Source organism: Oncorhynchus mykiss, chromosome 20, assembly GCF_013265735.2.
Source record: "Oncorhynchus mykiss isolate Arlee chromosome 20, USDA_OmykA_1.1, whole genome shotgun sequence".
NCBI classification, from domain to species: domain Eukaryota; kingdom Metazoa; phylum Chordata; class Actinopteri; order Salmoniformes; family Salmonidae; genus Oncorhynchus; species Oncorhynchus mykiss.
The window spans coordinates 4773673-4793991 of NC_048584.1; the positions used below are offsets into that span (position 1 = coordinate 4773673).

The 20319-nt window shown below is 40.8% G+C and overlaps 2 protein-coding genes across 4 annotated transcripts in view; one reads left to right on the forward strand and one right to left on the reverse strand.

The window, feature by feature from the left end:
- LOC110498831 (histone acetyltransferase KAT7) overlaps positions 1-15127 on the forward strand; it is a 27514-nt gene extending 12387 nt beyond the window's left edge. For both annotated transcript variants that reach the window (XM_021575476.2, XM_021575477.2), the window contains exons 9-14: positions 4789-4878; positions 5126-5266; positions 7507-7600; positions 10565-10711; positions 11385-11491; positions 13908-15127. In XM_021575476.2, coding sequence (XP_021431151.2) covers positions 4789-4878; positions 5126-5266; positions 7507-7600; positions 10565-10711; positions 11385-11491; positions 13908-14009 — 681 coding nt within the window. In that variant the 3' untranslated portion in view covers positions 14010-15127. The remainder of the gene's footprint in view (positions 1-4788; positions 4879-5125; positions 5267-7506; positions 7601-10564; positions 10712-11384; positions 11492-13907) is intronic.
- Positions 14606-16234, reverse strand: LOC110498832 (protachykinin). Of its 2 annotated transcripts, XM_021575480.2 has the most exons (6): positions 15903-16226; positions 15657-15747; positions 15424-15459; positions 15150-15203; positions 14904-14978; positions 14606-14718 (listed from the first exon to the last, which is right to left on the reverse strand). In XM_021575480.2, exons 1-6 carry the CDS (start codon positions 16014-16016, stop codon positions 14675-14677), a joined length of 414 nt encoding a protein of 137 aa, XP_021431155.1. In that variant the 5' UTR covers positions 16017-16226; the 3' UTR covers positions 14606-14674. The 2 variants fall into 2 exon arrangements, with proteins under 2 accessions (XP_021431155.1, XP_021431154.1); XM_021575479.2 differs by having other exon boundaries at positions 14606-14978; positions 15903-16234.
- Between the last annotated feature and the right edge of the window lie 4085 nt (positions 16235-20319).

Here is a 20319-nt window from a genome sequence, read left to right on the forward strand (position 1 = left end):
GTAGCAGTTTATACACCTAAACATTAGCGATCTGACATGCTGTATTGCATGAAAACAAAGACTATTTTTCAGACTGATCAACTGTAGGCTACTAACAACAGCTGCTGTATAGTCTACCCCAGGGTTTCCCAAAATCGGGTCTGGGCACCATCCTCCACAAGGCCAGGAGCTTTTTTAAAACCATATGACCTGATTAGTAAAAACTCTGGTCCCATCATAGCCCATTTTCAACCTTTTTACGACAGATTAATCACATCATACCGTTTAAGTTCCAGGGTTTTACCTGGGTAGGTTATCAGATCAGGAAATTCTACTATTCTTCGCCACATCACTCTGGGACATGTGGTGCCACCTCTGACTATTTTCCTCCCTCGAGCTAGATGGCAGCTCTCCACCATTGATATCACTGATGTGTGAGGAAAAGGGGTAGTGAACATGGAGAACGAACTGTTTGCGAAATCCATTTTCCAAAATGTAAGGCTCCCGAGTGGCGCAGCTCCCGAATGGCTACAGACCCTAGTTCGATCCCGGGCTGTATCACAACCTGGCGCACAATTAGCCCAGCGTCGTTCCGTGTTAGGGGAGGCTTCGGCCGGTGTAGGCCGTCGTTGTAAAATAAGAATTAATTCTTAACTGACTTGCCTAGTTAAAGGTTAAAATAAATAAAAAATGTGTTAGTCAAGCACAACCACTATTTCAGAGTTAGCTCCTAAACCAAGGTGTCATTACGAAGAAGGTAGTTAGCTACAGCGTTTAGTCAACGAAGCGAAAGCACTTTCTTGCCCGCACATGCTTTGATCTCCGCCACCATAGTAGGCACGAGCGCATTGAAAAGCAAGGAAACGTGCGGTGTTGTGGTAGTTCAGTGTGCACCTCTGCCTGGATGGAAAGGCCGAGAGAGTTGTTCAGCTAATACGACCTTCACAGAAAGTTATGTTAGACGGTGAAAGATTAGTAGGGGGATGTTAATGAACCAATTCTTGATCTGTCCTCTTGATATAGCTGTATGGTCAACAGTAGATTGCCAATGATGTGATAATAGCCAGTTCACCAATGACAAGGCATGTTGAATGAATGGTAGCCTAGTAGTCAGACCTAACTTGATGGATTAGGTCAGGAATGGAAATCTGGAACAAGCTAGTTCAGTTGTTTCATAATATTCCAAATAGCCTAGAGTAAGCTAGACTACTACATTGCATTCAGTAATTGAATTAATCCGAATGTAGCAGCACATCTGCCACGCTGATCCTTAACACTGGAGCTCCCCAGGGGTGTGTGCTCAGTCCCCTCCTGTACTCACTGTTCACCCACGACTGCAAGGCCAGGCACGACTCCAACACCTTCATTAAGTTTGCAGACGACACAACAGTGGTAGGCCTGATCACCGACAACGACGAGACAGCCTATAGGGAGGAGGTCAGAGACCTGGCCGGGTGGTGCCAAAATAACAACCTATCCCTCAACATAACCAAGACTAAGGAGATGATTGTGGACTACAGGAAAAGGAGCACCGAGCACGTCCCCATTCTCATCGACGGGGCTGTAGTGGAGCAGGTTGAGAGCTTCAAATTCCTTGGTGTCCACATCAACAACAAAGTAAAATGGTCCAAACACACCAAGACAGTCGTGAAGAGGGCACAACAAAGCCTATTCCCCCTCAGGAAACTAAAAAGATTTGGCATGGGTCCTGAAATTCTGACCGGTTGCATCACTGCATGGTACGGCAATTGCTCGGCCTCCGACCGCAAGGCACTTCAGAGGGTAGTGCGTACGGCCCAGTACATCACTGGGGCAAAGATGCCTGCCATCCAGGACCTCTACACCAGGTGGTGTTAGAGGAAGGCCCTAAAAATTGTCAAAGACCCCAGCCACCCCAGTCATAGACTGTTCTCTCTTCTATCGCATGGCAAGCGGTACCGGAGTGCCAAGTCTAGGACAAAAAGGCTTCTGCCAACATCATTATTAGGCTAAAAAAGGTGCATTGCCTATGATTTGACCAGTGGGGGTGTCGCAAGTGCACCGTTGTGGGGTCCGGTGGTGCCGCCGCCACACTGAAGTGGTACTCATCAAAAATATTCAAGGTTGGCATGTCTGCTGATGTCATTTGAACATTTTGCACGGTTGATCTTTCCCCCTTTTTTTGGATATTGTATTCTCTCCCTGGTCTCTAAATCTCTTTGCTGTGTGAGAGAAGCCGACGTAAAAGAGAACTTTACCGATGTCAACTAGATTTAATAATTCATTTTATTGATGTAGGGTAACAAGTAATGACAAGTGACGCTGCAAGTATCTAATTATAGACACGTTTATCAAGTAGCCTACCAAAATGTTGAAAATTATAAGCAGAAACATAGGCCTATCCAAATTAATAATCATAATAATCCCGCACCCCCTGTCAATAAATTGTTCTGGCATCTCTGACTATATAGCACATTATATTTGTGGGTTAGGGTCAGGTGCTGCGGGCCTGAGCTTTTCACTTTATCACATATAGATGGGCGGTTGAACAGCTGACCCACTAATACATATAGAAAGTATTCACACCCCTTGACTTTTCCCAAAATGTAGTGTTATAGCCTGAATTTAAAATGGATTATATTAACATTTTTTTGGTCACTTTCCTATACACAATAACCCATAATGTCTAATTAGAATTATGTTTTTAGTTTATTTTTTTTAAATTAGTAAAACATGAAAAGCTGAAATGTCTTCTCAATAAGTATTCAACCCATTTGTTATAGCAAGCCTAAATAAGTTCAAGAGTAAAAATATGTTTAAGTCACATAGTAAGTGGCAGACTCACTCTGTGTGCAATAAATTTGTAAGGTCCCTCAGTCGAGCATTGCATTTCAAACACAGATTCACAAAGACCAGGGAGGTTTTTTCCAATACCCCACAAAGAAGGGCACCTATAAATAAAAAAAGCAGACATTGAATATCCCTTTGAGCATGGTGAAGTTATTAATTACACTTTAGATGGTATATCAATACACCCAGTCACAACAAAGATACTTCCTTCCTAACTCAGTTACCTGTGAGGAAGGAAACCACTCAGGGATTTTACCAATGGTAACAGAGTTTAATGGCTGTGATAGGAGAAAACTGAAGATGGCTCAACAACATTGTAGTTATTCCACAATACTAACATAATTGACAGTGAAAAGAAGGAAGCCTGTACAGAATACAAATATGCCAAAACTTTCTGTTCTGTTTGCTACAAGGCACTAAAGTAATACTTCAAAAAATGTGGCAAGCAATTAACTTTTTGTTCTGAAAACAAAGTGTTCTGTTTGAGGCAATTCCAATGCAACACATTAGAGTGCCACTCTCCATATTTTCAAACAATGTTGGTGGCTGCATCATGTTATGGGAATGCTTGTAATCGTTAAGGACTGGGGAGTTATTCACAATAAAAATGAATAGAATGGAGCTAAATGTAAGCAAAAAAAAGGCCAAATCTACACTGGAGTTGCTTACCAAGTGGCAGAGTTACAATTTTGACTTATATCTGCTTCAAAATCTATGGCAAGACCAGAAAATGGTTGTCTAGTAATTATCAACAAACAATGTGACAGAGCTTGAAGAATTTTGAAAAGAATAATAGGCAAATGTTTCACAATCCAAGTGCGGAAAGCTCTTAGAGACTTACCCAGAAAGACTCACAGCTGTAATCGCTGCCAAGGTGATTCTATTGACTATTTATCTAATCAAGATATATTAATGTTTTATTTATTATACATTTTTTTTACAAATATAAGAATTTGACTTCCACTTTGATATTGCGGAGTATTTTGGGGAGATTGTTGACAAAAAATGACAAATCAATTTGAATCCTACTTTGTAACACAAGAAAATCTGGAAAAAAGTGAATTGGTGTGAATACTTTCTGAAGGCACTGTAGTGCTGTACATCGGGGTTCAGCCTGGTTAAAATACTCCAGGCCAGAAGGTGGCAGTAGCGTTGCTTTCGCGTTGTTTACATGTCAAATATGATAATTTCCCCCCCATCGTTTTACTACGTACACTGAACAAAAATATGAACGTAACGTGCAACAATTGAACTATTTTACTGAGTTACAGTTCATATAAGGATATCAGTCAATTTAAATAAATAAATTAGGCCCTGATCTATGGATTTCACATTACTGGGCAGGGGGGCAGCAATCGGAATGAGTTTTTCCCAACAAAAGGGCTTTATTACGGACAGGAATACTCCTCAGTTTCATCAGCTGTCCGGGTGCCTGGTCTCAGATGATCCCGCAGGTGAAGAATCCAGATGTGGAGGTCCTGGGCTGGCGTGGTTAGACGTGGTCTGCAGGGGCGAGGCCGGTTGGACGTACTCCCAAATTCTCTAAAACGACGTTGGAGGTGGCTTATGGTAGAGAAATGAACATTTAATTATCTGGCAACAGCTCGACCCCTCAAAACTTGAGACATCTTTGGCATTGTGTTATGTGACAACTGCCTTTTATTGGCCTATTATTGTCCCCAGCACAAGGTGAACCTGTGTAATTATCATGCTGTTTAATCAGAGATGTATGTAAACACATTTGAGCACAACATTTTAGAGGAATCTGCTTTGTGCGTATTAAAAGTATTTTATTTCAGCTCATGAAACATTTGACCAACACTTTACTTACATGTTGCGTTTATATATTTGTTCAGTATACATCACTCCTATACATCATTGATTTATATGATTATAAGGCTGTAAATATCAGACTAGGTCAGTGGATAATTGGATTTGAATTAGCAAATCAATGGTGTTGTCTCCCTGTGTGTTTGTTAGGCCAAGTGTGTGTGGAAGCATCCACCCGGAGATGAGGTCTACAGGAAGGGAGCCATCTCTGTCTTTGAAGTGGACGGCAAGAAGAACAAGGTGAGGGGCCTATACATTTTCTCTAACCCTGGACTCATACTTTACTTTGTCTGTTTTTTTCCTCAAAATAGGTGTACTGGTCTAAAGAGCAAGGAAATAATCATGGTTTAAAAAAAAAAAGAAACGTCTCACACTTCTTCAGCCTATGGTCCCTAACCCCAGGGGTGCCTGGCTGTCCTATAAAACAAGCTGTATTATCACTGGCAAGGCCCTTAGGGAATTTAAAAGGTGTGGTTTCCTTTTCCAGATCTACTGCCAGAACCTGTGTCTACTCGCCAAGCTCTTCCTGGATCACAAGACGCTGTACTACGACGTGGAACCCTTTCTGTTCTACGTTATGACCGAGGCAGACAACACAGGCTGCCATCTTGTAGGATACTTCTCTAAGGTAAATAACATTTAAAATAAGACCAAGGCACCCATCCACTGTACTCCTTCTACAATGATAGTGGTTGCCTGTATATATTCAGAGCCATATCCCTGTAATGCTTAGAGAAGATCACGTCAAGTGTTATTGAAGTGTTGTGGTTGCAGGTTCACCTGCCTCATCTAAAGCCTATTATTTTGGGGTGTTGCTATAGGTCAACAAGTGCTCACAGTCAGTATCTAAATAATGTGTGTGAAATGCTTGATAGTGTATGTGATGTAAACAGAGAGGTCTACTTTCTTGGGGGCCTGAATATTGACTGGTTTTCATCAAGCTGTCCGCTCAAGAGGAAGCTTCTCACTGTAACCAGTGCCTGTAATCTGGTTCAAGTTATTAATGAACCTACCAGTAGAACGTTGTTCTAAAGCTGTATCTTTACCCATTAGGTGCAGTGATCACAGTATAGTAATTATATCCAGGATAGCCACATTTCCAAAAGTTGGGCATTCAACTCCATCTTTCATCAAATCAAATGGCTTATTCATCACAAAACTGTTTGATGTTGCCAATTATTGTAATGATGACTTAATTGGCAAAGTGGGCAAACTTCGCCAGGAAATGCCAATAACGAACAGTGAGCCATCATATTCATGCATAAAAAACAAATAATGAAAGAAAAGCATTGTAAGCTTTAATTTTAAGTTAGTGTGGAAAAATTATTGTTATCGATCAATAATGACAAACCTCCTGGCATTGACAACTTAGATGAAAAGCTACTGAGGATGGTGGCTGACTATAGCCACTCCTATCTGTCATGTCTTTAATATGAGCCTAGAGGAAAGTGTTTGCTACCAGCTCTTAGCAAACTGTTGGGAAAAAATGTGTTTGACCACATACAATGCTATTTCTCTGTAAATAAATTAACAACAGACTTTCAGCATGCTTATAGAGAAGGGCACTCAACATGTACTACACTGACACAAATTACTGATGATTGGTTGAAAGAAATTGATTGTGGGAGCTGTACTGTTAGATTTCAGTGCAGCCTTTGGTATTATTGACCATAACCTGTGTTGAGAACTTATGTTTTATGGCTTTTCAACATCAGCTCTAAATGCACGGTACGGCAAGCTATCTAATAGAACTCAGAGGGTTTTCTTTAATGGAAGCTTCACAAATGTCAAACATGTAAAGTGTGGTGTACTGCAGGGCAGCTCTCTAGGCCCTCTACTATTTTCTAGTTTTACCAATGACCTGCCACTGGCATTAAACAAAGCATGTGTGTCCATGTATGCTGATGATTCAACCATATATGCATCAGCAACCACAGCTAATGAAGTCACTGAAACCCTTAGCAAAGAGTTGCAGTCAGTTTTGGAATGGGTGACCAGTAACATCTCTACAACTAAGAGCATTGTATTTGGTACAAATCATTCCCTAAGTTCTAGACCTCACCTGAATCCAGTAATTAATGGTGTGGCTGTTGAACAAGTTGAGAAGATTAAATTACTTGGTGTTTCCTTGGATTGTAAACTGTCATAGTGAAAACATATAGAGTCAATGGTTGTGAAGATGGGGAGAGGTCTGTCTGTAATAAATAGATGCTCTGCTTTTTTGACACCACACTCCACAAAGCAAGTCCTGCAGGTTCTAGTTTTATTATTATTATTGTCCAGTCATATGGTCAACTGCTGCAAAGAAAGACCTAGTTAAGCTGCAGCTGGCCCAGAACAGTGCGGCACGTCTTGCTCTTCATTGTAATCAGAGGGCTAATATGAATACTATGCATGCCAGTCTCTCTTGGTTAAGAGTTGAGGAAAGACTGACTGCATCACTTCTTGTTTCATAAGAGACATTAATGTGTTGGAAATTGTGTGTATGTACTGAAATGTGACCTACTTGTTGTGTGTATGTACTGAAATGTGACCTACTTGTTATGTGTATGTACTGAAATGTGACCTACTGGTTGTGTGTATGTACTGACATGTATGTGGAACTGATAGATACACTACATGGTCATGTTTTTAAATATATGTCAATTGTAAAGTCTTTTGTCTGTAATGTTTTTTTACGTTATTTGTCGGGCCCCAGTAAGACTAGTTTTTCCCATTAGCGTTAGCTAATGGGGATCCTGATAAATCTTTCTCCCATGACGTTTTGATACGGTTTATGCTAGAGCTTTCTTGTTTTTTATTACGAAGTCTCTGTCATTACTTTAGTTTTAAAGATGAGACTCATACACATATTCTCTGTTCTTACAGGAAAAGAACTCTTTCCTCAACTACAACGTCTCTTGCATCCTGACCATGCCCCAGTACATGAGACAGGGCTATGGGAAGATGCTGATTGACTTCAGTAAGTCGCTCTAGGCAATTTGTTTTACCTCTGTTCTCTCTTATTAACTACAGCCAGGTGGAATTTCTAGATTATTATATTAAGCCCCCAGGAATGAAAACAAAGGGTATTGGTGATTTTAAATGCACAGTCAACACTGAAAGGGCTGACACAAAATTCAGCTGCTTTAATATGCCCTGATAGCAAGTTCTTTGTATTCACATTACGTGGCTATTAGGGCTGGGCAATACAGACTAAAAGTCAGATATCTATTTTTTTTTTCAAATTTAAGGGTGATTCATGATATAGCTAACAAAAAATATATAATAATAATAATCTCAAAATAAGCCTTTTGTACAATTAAATGTCAAATACACTGCATTTCAATCAGTCAGCAATAATCTAATGAATTCAGGCCTTGTAAAAATTATACATAGGCTAAATATAAGCTTTAATGTTGTAAATGACTATTGTAGCTGGAAACGGCAGATTTTTTTATGGAATATCTACATAGGTGTACAGAGGCCCAATATCAGCAACCATCACTCCTGTGTTCCAATGGCACTTTTGTATTAGATAATCCAAGTTTATAATTTAAAAGGCTAATTGATCATTAGAAAACCCTTTTGCAATTATGTTAGCACAGCTAAAAACTGTTGTTCTGATTAAAGAAGCAATAACACTGGCCTTCTTTAGACTAGTTGAGTATCTGGAGCATCAGCATTTGTGGGTTCGCGTACAGGCTCAAAATGGCCAATAACAAAGCACTTTCTTCTGAAACTTGTCAGTCTATTCTTGTTCTGAGAAATGAAGGTTATTCCATGCGAGAAATTACCAAGAAACTGAAGATCTCGTACAATGCTGTGCACTACTCCCTTCACAGAGCAGCGCAAACTGGTTCTAACCAGAATAGAAAGAGGAGTGGGAGGCCCCGGTGCACAACTGAGCAAGAGGACACGTACATTAGAGAGTCTAGTTTGAGAAACCGACACCTCACAAGTCCTCAACTGGCAGCTTCATTAAATAGTACCTGCAAAACACCAGTCTCAATGTCAACAGTGAAGAGGCGACTCCGGGATGCTGGCCTTCTAGCAGAGTTGCAAAGAAAAAGCCATATCTCAGACTGGCCAATAAAAAGAAAAGATTAAAATGGGCAAAAGAACACAGACACTGGACAGAGGAAGATTGGAAAAAAGTGTGATGGACAGACAAATCTAAGTTTCAGGCATTCGGATCACAAAGAAGAACATTCGTGAGACGCAGAAAAAATGAAAAGATGCTGGAGGAGTGCTTGATGCCATCTGTCAAGCATGGTGGAGGCAATGTGATGGTCTGGTGGTGCTTTGGTGGTGGTCAAGTGGGAGATTTGTACAGGGTAAAAGGGATCTTGAAGAAGGAAGGTTATCACTTCATTTTGCAACGCCATGCCATACCCTGTGGATGGCGCTTAACTGGAGCCAATTTCCTCCTATAACAGGACAATGACCCAAAGCACAGCTCCAAACTATGCAATAACTATTTAGGGAAGAAGCAGTCAGCTGGTATTCTTTCTATAATGGAGTGGCCAGCACAGTCACCGGATCTCAACCCTATTGAGCTGTTGTGGGAGCAGCTTGACCGTAAGAAGTGCCCATCAAGCCAATCCAATTTGTGGGAGGTGCTTCAGGCATGGGGTGAAATCTCTTCAGATAACCTCAACAAATTGACAACTAGAATGCCAAGGGTCTGTAAGGCTGTATTTGCTGCAAATGGAGTATACTTTGATGAAAGCAAAGTTTTTGAAGGACACAATTATTATTTAAATTAGAAATCATTATTTATAGCCTTGTCAACTTCTTGACTATATTTACTATTCATTTTGCAACTCATTTCATGTATATTTTCATGGAAAACAAGGACATTTTTAAGTGACTCCAAACTTTTTTGAACGGTAGTGTACATCCCCCAAATTCCCCACTAATAATGACCAACTTCTTGTAGCAGGCATTTTAGAACATTTTGAAGACGGACAGGGTGTGTTCATAACTGTCTATCTTGTTAGTTATCTGATACATCCAAGTTGGCTAGATTTTAAATATAAATGTTAGCGGGCATTACAGGTCTCATAAACACTCTCTCAAGCATGAGCCCACATGCTAGTGAATAGCCAGCTAATCTTTATATTTAAAGTCTAGCCAACTTGGATCTATTAGCTAGCTAACATGGTATAACAGTTGAACTGCTATGAACACACCCTGTCCGTCTCCAACTGTTTTAACAGCAGGCTAGCCTGTCCACTTAGTTCAGATGTTGAAATCAAGTGCCCTACCCTATTTCTCAGAATGAGAACGAGTTGCCAATTCCTTATTTAAATGGGTATTTTTATGCTCATTTATAAAACACAGACTGGACAGTTGGCACAAGTATGTGGCAAAAATGGTTCTATCGGACTGTACGTGGTACAGCAAAGCTTTAGCAGGGTCTGCTCTCCGTACATTACGGGATTGGAGACAAAACAAAAAGTTATAGTTAGATAGGTTAAGTTACTATTACTGTAAATGTGTGCAATGTGTTTCAGGATCCATGTGATCCATTATGTTGGACCAAACCTCAAATGCAAATAGTGAGTTGAAACTGCTTGTTGTCAGAGAGGAAGAGTGGATGTTTCTACTGTGAGTGGCAGCGGCAGGGGCTTGGTGTGTGATTGGCAAGGTGCACAAAGCCCAGAAGGAGCAAGAGAGACCAGACTAAAAAGACAACATGAACAAGTGGACATAAACGCTAATGAAAATGTTTCAAACATTCTTACGATACAGGCTAAAACATAAATTACATTTCATCAAATTCATTTGGTGTATCGCCCAGCTCTAGTAGCTATTGTAGTAGAGTAAAACTACAGTTCATTTTGAGGTTTTGCTTTTCTCCACTCATTGCTATTTTAGTGCAATCTCATTGTTTATTTGAACTGCTACTGACCACCCTGCCTACCCTATCCCCTTTCTATAGGTTACCTGCTGTCCAAGGTGGAGGAGAAGGTGGGCTCCCCAGAGCGGCCCCTCTCGGACCTGGGCCTCATCAGCTACCGCAGCTACTGGAAGGAGGTGCTGCTGCGCTACATGTACAACTTCCAGGGCAAGGAAATCTCCATCAAAGGTGATAGAGAGGACTTTACATAGAACTGCATTTTTCACACAAAAAAGGTGTGTGCTTAATGCCACACTTTAATGTGTTAAAAGGATTTGGTAAGAATGTACAATTAGTTTAGTTTCAAAATGACACCGTCAAATGATGTGGCTTGTTCAGGTTACACACACACACACACTTTACACACACTCGCACACATACATCATCCAAAGTGTTCCTTTTCAATTGTTACTATGTTACTATATCCTTCTTATATTTCTTCTGTTACAAACATTATAGTTTGGGCCTGTCCAAATAGGGCAATTCTCCTCTCATAACTCATGTGTCTCTAGGCGCATCCATCTGCTCAACATACACTAAGCACTTTAAACCTGGGAAGACAACCGGTACCCTTGAGTTTGCACAGTTTTTAGCAAGTATTTGCTGTTACTTGTGCGTATGTAGCATTTATCTGTTTTATGTGGTGGTTGTCATCTGTGCCATGTTGTCTGTAAATGTTGCTGATTTAATGTTGTTAATTATGTGGCTTCAGGTTAGCCTAAATTTCATTTGAACACGTTAGCAGATTTCCTACCAAGCATTTGAATGGTTAGGAATAGCATATGAAATGGTACACGCTTGGCAGGATTCTCTTTTTTTGAATGAGTGTGTGAAGAGCTGTGTGTTATGTTTGTGTGTTCAGAGATCAGCCAGGAGACAGCCGTGAACCCAGTGGACATTGTCAGCACCCTGCAGTCCCTGCAGATGCTCAAGTACTGGAAGGGAAAGCACCTCGTCTTGAAGAGACAGGTACTGTATGTGTCCCCTTCATGAAGAAGATGTGTGTCATGACAATATCAACATTGGTTAACCCTTTGTACTCAAAATGGGTGACTTGGTCACTGATAAGTGTTTTAAAGTGGAACGCAGTGGCTGTACAGTAACAAACTATAAATTACGTATTGGGTCTCCGCTTTACAAGGACGTATAGCTTTCAACTGACAAATGTTTTAAATGGGACCACCACAAATGTGCTTGCTTCAGTTCCTCCAAAGGCACAGCCAGGAGATAAAAAAGGGAACTATTTAAAGGCTCTACCCCTGAGTAATGAAAGTGTATTGAAATGACTGTGCACACTTTGAAGAGGTGTGGCCATTTGGAGACACCAGTTAGACCTGTCACTCAAACCCTTGTATTTTTTATTTTTTTATTTCAGTTGAGAACAAGTTCTCATTTACAACTGCGACCTGGCGTTTTGTATTTTTTGTCTTGTCGTATGTTGTATCTACCCCAAGTTTTGGCATGAACTATTTCCACATTTCGTTATCGACAAATGGTTGCAAAAAGTACAGTAAAGGTAAAATGCACATAAAATCAACAGTGTAATGTTTGAATGTGGTTCTGTCTCAGGTGAACTGTCCTCACCTTTGTTCCCATTCAACAGGCACTAGACTAGACACTTAACCTGGGAAGGAGAAGTCCTGTGGACATTTGAGCTATCCTTGGTTTTGCACTGTATCTATCATGTACAGTGCCTTCGGAAAGTATTCAGACCCCTTGACTTTTTCCACATTTTGTTACGTTACAGCCTTATTCTAAAATGGATTAAATAAAACATTTTTCTTATCAATCTACACACAACACCCCAACAGGTTTTAGAAATGTTTGCTAACTTGTTAAAAACAAAAAAACAGACATAACTTATTTACATAAGTATTGAGACTCAAAATTGAGCTCAGGTGCTTCCTGTTTCCATTGATCATCCCAGAGATTTTTCTTCAACTTGGAGTCCACCTGTGGTAAATTCAATTGATTGGACATGATTTGGAAAGTCACACACCTGTCTATATAAGGTCCCACAGCTGACAGTGCATGTCAGAGCAAAAACCAAGCCATGAGGTTGAAGGAATTGTCCGTAGAGCTCCGAGACTGGATTGTGTCGAGACACAGATTTGGGGAAGGGTATCAAAAAATGTCTGCAACATTGAAGGTTCCCAAGAACACTGGCCTCCATCGTTATTAAATGGAACAAGTTTGGAACCACCAATAATTGTCCTAGAGCAGGCTGGCCTGCCAAACTGAGCAATCGGGGTAGAAGGGCCTTGGTCAGGGAGGTGACCAAGAACCCAATGGTCACTCTGTGGAGATGGGAGAACCTTACAGAAGGACAACCATCTGTGCAGCACTCCACCAATCAGGGCTTTATGGTGGAGTGGCCAGACAGAAGCCACTCCTCAGTAAAAAGCACATGACAGCCCACTTGGAGTTTGCTAAAAGGCACCTAAAGGACTTTTAGACCATGAGAAACAAGATTCTCTGGTCTGATGAAACCAAGATTGAACTCTTTGGCCTGAATGCCAAGCGTCACATCTGGCACCATCCCTACGGTGAAGCAGGGTGGTGACAGCATCATGCTGTGGGGATGTTTTTCAGCAGCAGGGACTGGGAGACTAGGTCAGGATCAAGGGAAGATGAACAAAGCAAAGTACAGAGAGATCCTTGATGAAAACCTGCTCCAGAGCGCTCAGAACTTCAGACTGGGGTGAAGGTTCACCTTCCAACAGGACAACGACCCTAAGCACACAGCCAAGACAACGCGGGAGTGGCTGAATGTCCTTGAGTGGCCCAGCCAGAGCCTGGACATGAACCCAATCTAACATCTCTGAAGAGACCTGAACATAGCTGCAGGAACGCTCCCCATCCAACCTGACAGAGCTTGAGAGGATCTGCAGAGAAGAATGGGAGAAACTCTCAAAATCAGGTGTGCCAAGCATGTAGTGTCGTATCCAAGAAGACTCGAGGCTGTAATCGCTGCCAAATGTGCTTCAACAAAGTAAGTAAAGGGTCTGAATACTTATGTAAATGTGATATTTCATTGTTTATTTTTTATAAATTAGCAAAGCATTTATGAAAACAGTTTTTGCTTTGTCATTATGGGGTATTGTGTGTCGATTGATGAGGGAAGAAAACAATTTGTCAATTTTAGAAGAAGGCTGTAACGTAACAAAATGTGGGAAAAGTGAAGGGGTCTGAATACTTTCCGAAGGCACTGTACTTGCTGTAGCTTGTGCGTATATAACCCTATCTGTTTTATGTGGTTGTCATCCATGTCATGTTGTCTGGGAATGTGGATGACTTAATGTTGTCTTTGACTCAGTGCTCTTGAATCTGATGCAAATTCCTGTAAAAGGCCAATAAATTCTATGAATTGAACTCCCCCTTACAGGATCTGATCGACGAGTGGAAATCCAAGGAGACCAAAAGAGGCAGCAACAACAAAACCATTGACCCCAGTTCGTTAAAATGGACCCCGCCCAAAGGGACATAGGCTAAAATAAACTCTTCTTTCTTCTACCACTCCTGCCAGGATAGGAGTCCTATCATCTATCAATGCCACAGTGTTCTCTCTTCTATCGTTCTCTCTTCTATCCCTCCATCCACCCTGTATAGCTGCCCTTTACTAGGGTTTTCTTGTCTGGAGGAACTCTCGTCCTGTTTTACATTTCGACTCGTATTTATATTTTAGAAATTTGTCGCCATGTCACCATTCAATCAATTCTCGGCTTAAATATTGTTAAACAATGAAAGTTGGAGAATTCTAGTTGACGACTTTTGTTTTAAACGATCCACCTAAATCACGATAAGCTACGAATGTATTTACACCTCGTCGAAGCCTTGTACCGAAAGCTCAGACTCTAGTGGATCACATAATGAATGTTTTGCTTCTTTGTCCTCATAAAAAAACCACATACTTTTGACCTGCTGCAGCATTCCTGGCCTTTTATTCCATTCAACACAGTGGCAGTTGTTTGCAGAGACAAGTGCTTTTTTGGGGATAATACACAATAATCATCGGCATGAACTTGGATACCTTAAATTAAAGACATAGCATTTTTTCTTAAAAGTATGAGATACTGTTGTTTCTTTTTTTTTATGCGTTGATATCAACATTGTATATAGATGATGTAAACATTCAAATCTGAATCTTTTTTATTAGCTGTAGTCATACAGGAGTTGGTCCCATGCCTCTTGTGAATCTGCCAAGTGAAGAAGTACAAATAGTACAGAATACCAGTTAAAATGTTTGGTTTGCATTTAGTCATCATAAATACAGGTTTAACATGTATATTTAACAGTTTCAAATGTTTTACTGTGCAAACTACATTACAATGTTACAAAGTGCTCTCAGGTTTTAACCATAACATCAATGTGGAAGAAATACCTGGTTGTGTGTGTGATCCTTCGGCGATATCGATCGCAGTGCTTGTAGCATCTGGAATGATTCTTGTGAGCGATTCTGCAGCAACAAAAAAAGCATTTGTTCATGGCGCACGACTGGAATTGTTGGTACCTGTTTTATTGTTTAAACCTTTTGGTGTTACTTCTCTGTGCTGTGTTTTTGTCATTCTTCTTTTGTATTTTTAATAAAATAACCTTGAGATTTTATATGGAGTTGAATTATTCTTACCCCCACTTGATGCTCTTCTTCCCATAAGTCCAACAAACATCTCCCCTTTATCTCCTGTTGAAGACAAAATCAGGAAAGGAGATGCATTGTTCAATTTAAAACCCGTTTTAAATCCATGTAATGCAGAAGAATTGCTCATACTGTTGGTCTGCTGACAGGATTTAGACACTGAATAATCTAATAGTGTGTGAACGGTGGACCACAGAGTTCTGTTTAGGCCACCACTATATTCCAAAAAAGGGTTTGTCATTACTCCAATGTGTTCTATACTTACGTCTTCTATTCACTCCAATAGGCTGCGGCTGATCATCTGTAATAAAAGGTACCTGTTAAGCACTCAAATTTATTTGAGTTTAAAAAGACAAGCGATTTGCTTTGCTTATTAATTAGATATAATACATACTGAACATAAATACAGTACACAACATAAAATGTGTATTCTAGTCTACCTTAATCCTGTAATAAGATCCCTTTTACAGATTTGCACAGGAAGAACGTTAGTGTTACCTGAGCGTTTGCCCATGAGCCCGTAGAACTGATGGGCTTTAGATCTCTTAATCAGACTAGCCACTTGGCTGGCCAACCTCTTCTCCAGTGGCTCATCGTGGGGAAAAGATTAAAGACAAGATTATTATTTTGTTGTTGTTGATTAATTTGCCTGATTTATTTTCTCCACAATTGTGACAATTATTGCTATGTGATAACGTGTTTGGTTCAAATCATGAATAGATCAACTATATGAATCTCACTTACCTGCCAGTCTTTGGATACCCAGTGTTCCTTGTCAACACTAAAAGACAATCCCTGACATGTATACACCAGGGAATACAGGGTAACTATTACCAGCTGGAATTTCCAAATATCCATTGAGGGTAATGATTCCAGACAAAGCTGTATTCAAATAAGCCTATTTTACTTCAGAAATATATATTTTTATTAAATAATAATAGTTTGCTGTTGAGTGAGCTCAGAAAATATCTATTTGTTCAGATGGATAGAGGGCTGTGTCTATTCCTTCTCTGACTGATCCTCCACTGACTGAATATAATGTGCATTTTATACTACAGTACCCCATACAGCCTCATGTCCCCTCCCCCTCAATGCCATCAAATCCTCAAGCTCATACGATTATTACGCAGTATCTACGAAATATGGCACATTTTTTACGTCATGCAAAGAGTTGCATGAAATAGATTTTTGCAAACCTATATGTACATAATTGAGTGTAAAAAAAATTGTGAGGTAAATGCAACAAGCTGTACTCCAGTTTGATCACTTGGGCTGATGATATGCATAATGCTCAATATCTAATTTACAAAAATGTAATTGTACTACTTATCCATGGTTTTAAAAGTTATACCTGGTGCTCAACTCATTTTCCTTGGGTTTGATTGTAATTGTGAACTGTGTTTAAATTGTGTAATTGATTTTCCTCATATTTCCTATAATGCACTGTCTTGAAAGCGCTCTTATCTGATCTGTATGTATGCAATTCACAGTTAAATATTTGCTTTTTTTAAATGGATTCTGTTATTTCCATGTTTGTCATAACCGGATCTCAATATTTGCCAGAAAAAAGCAGCCTCATTTGTGACCTTTTGATCTTTCTCTTTGATGCGAGGGGGCATGAAAGCAGGCACCTGACGTATTTGAACAATGACTTGTAAATAATGCCTTCTATTCCGCAGTCAGGGGTTACCTGTTCACCAATTGACTTAGTGAATCATGCCTGTCTGTACAGGAGGACAGACCAATATAGACCTATAGGTCAAAAAACCACTTAAAAAAACAAACTGAGTGGATTTGCTACATGGCTCGTTCATTTGTGTCTGTCTTGAGAAAGCAGTGTGCACCATGGTATACTATCCTGAGTGATAAGGGGGGGATACATCTCTGTGAAATTGCCTCGTGTTGGCCGACGTCAGATGAACAAAGCACCAGAAAATCTGACACCCTCATATGGGTTCTTCAATTATAAGCCACATTTTAGTGACCTAGAGCACTTCAGGCTTTTCTTGAGAGATATGGCTATAGCAAGCAGATGGTATTTCCTAACAGCACTGAGGGTAGTGTGATACCCAGCTGAGAGAGATGCTCTCAAACCACAATGTCATGCTGTGCTGCAACAGCTGATTTGGTTTTTATATACACACACACACACAGTGGGGAGAACAAGTATTTGATACACTGCTGATTTGGCAGGTTTTCCTACTTACAATGCATGTAGAGGTCTGTCATTTTTATCATAGGTACACTTCAACTGTGAGAGACGGAATCTAAAATAAAAATCCAGAAAATCACATTGTATGATTTTTAAGTAATTAATTCGCATTTTATTGCATGACATAAGTATTTGATACATCAGAAAATCAGAACTTAATATTTGGTACAGAAACCTTTGTTTGCAATTACAGAGATCATACGTTTCCTGTAATTCTTGACCAGGTTTGCACACAATGCAGCAGGGATTTGGCCCACTCCTCCATACAGACCTTCTCCTGATCCTTCATGTTTCGGGGCTGTCGCTGGGCAATAGCTATCTCCAAAGATTTTCTATTGGGTTCAGGTCTGGAGACTGGCTAGGCCACTCCAGGACCTTGAGATGCTTGTTACGGAGCCACTCCTTAGTTGCTCTGGCTGTGTGTTTCGGGTCGTTGTCATGCTGAAGACCCAGCCACGACCCATCTTCAATGCTCTTACTGAGGGAAGGAGATTGTTGGCCAAGATCTCGCGATACATGTCCCCGTCAGTCCTCCCCTCAATACGGTGCAGTCGTCCTGTCCCCTTTGCAGAAAAGCATCCCCAAAGAATGATGTTTCCACCGCCATGCTTCACGGTTGGGATGGTGTTCTTGGGGTTGTACTCATCCTTCTTCTTCCTCCAAACACGGCAAGTGGAGTTTAGACCAAAGAGCTCTATTTTTACCTCATTAGACCACATGACCTTCTCCCATTCCTCCTCTGGATCATCCAGATGGTCATTGGCAAACTTCAGACGGGCCTGGACATGCGCTGGCTTGAGCAGGGGGACCTTGAGTGCGCTGCAGGATTTTAATCCATGACGGCATAGTGTGTTACTAATGGTTTTCTTTGAGACTGTGGTCCCAGCTCTCTTCATGTCATTGACCAGGTCCTGCCGTGTAGTTCTGGGCTGATCCCTCCCCTTCATCATGATCATTGATGCCCCACGAGGTGAGCTCTTGCATGGAGCCCCAGACCGAGGATGATTGCCCATCATCTTGAACTTCTTCCATTTTCTAATAATTGCGCCAACAGTTGTTGCCTTCTCACCAAGCTGCTTGCCTATTGTCCTGTAGCCCATCCCAGCCTTGTGCAGGTCTACAATTTTAGCCCTGATGTCCTTACACAGCTGTCTGGTCTTGGCCATTGTGGAGAGGTTGGAGTCTGTTTGATTGAGTGTGTGGACAGGTGTCTTTTATACAGGTAACGAGTTCAAACAGGTGCAGTTAATACAGGTAATGAGTGGAGAACAGGGGGCTTATTAAAGGAAAACTAACAGGTCTGTGAGAGCTGGAATTCTTACTGGTTGGTAGGTGATCAAATACTTATGTCATGCAATACAATGTAAATTAATTACTTAAAAATCATACAATGTGATTTTCTGTATTTTTGTTTTAGATTCCGTCTCTCACAGTTGAAGTGTACCTATGATAAAAATGACAGACCTCTACATGCTTTGTAAGTAGGAAAACCTGCAAAATAGTCAGTGTATCAAATACTTGTTCTCCCTACTGTGTGTGTGTGTGTGTGTGTGTGTGTGTGTGTATATATATATATATATATATATATATATATATATATATATATATATATATATATATATATATATATATACACACACACTACATGACCAGAGGTATGTGGACACCTGCTCGTCGAACATCTCATTCTAAAATCATGTACATTAATATAAAGTTGGTCCCACCTTTGCTGCTATAACTGCTGCCTCCACCCTTCTAGGAAGGCTTTCCACTATATCTTGTTACTTTGCTGCGAGGCCTGGCTCAGTCGGCATTCCAATTCATCCCAAAGGTGTTCAGTGGAGTTGAGGTCAGGGCTCTGTGCAGGCCAGTCAAGTGATTTCGGCAAACCATTTCTGTATGAACCTCGCTTTATGCACTCGGGCATTGTCATGCTGAAATAGGAAAGGGACTTCTCTAAACTGTTGCCACAAAATTGAAAGCACAAAATCGTCTAGAATGTCATTGTATGCTGAAGAGTTCAGATTTCCCTTCACTGGAACTAAGGGGCCTAGCCCGAATCATGAAAAACAGCCCCAGACCATTATTTCTCCTACACCAAACTTTACAGTTGGCGCTATGCATTGGGGCAGGTAGTGTTCTCTTGGCATCCGTCAAACCCAGATTCGTCTGTCGGACTGCCAGATGGTGAAGCGTGATTCATCACTCCAGAGAACGTGTTTACACCACTCTAGCCAACGCTTGGCATTGCACATAGTTACACTTCTCGGCCATGGAAATCCATTTCATTAAACTTCCAACGAACACTTGTTGTGCTGACGTTGCTTCCAGAGGCAGTTTGGAACTCGGTAGTGAGTGTTGCAATCAAGGACAGACTATTTTTTACACGCTATGCGCTTCAGCACTCGGTGGTCCCATTCTGTGAGTTGTGGCCTACCACTTTGCAGCTGAGCCGTTGTTGCTCCTAGACGTTTCCACTTCACAATAACAGCACTTACAGTAGACCGGGGCAGCTCTAGCAGGGCAGAAATTTAACAAACCTGTTGAAAAGGTAGCATCCTGTGACAGTGCCACGTTGAATGTCCTTGAGCTCGTCAGTAAAGCCATTCTACTGCCAATGTCTGTATGGAGAACCCATGGCTGTTTGCTCAATTGTATACACCTGTCAGCAACGGTTGTGGCTGAAATAGCCTAATCCACTTATTTGAAGGGGTGTCCAAATACTTTGTATACATATTGTACAGTTGTAGTCAGAAGTTTACATACACTTAGGTTGGAGTCATTAAAACTCGTTTTTCAACCGCTCCACAAATGTTTTGTTAACAAACTATAGTTTTGGCAAGTCGGTTAGGACATCTACATTGTGCATGACACAAGTAATTTTTCCAACAATCGTTTGCAGACAGATTATTTCACTGTATCACAATTCCAGTGGGTCAGAAGTGTACA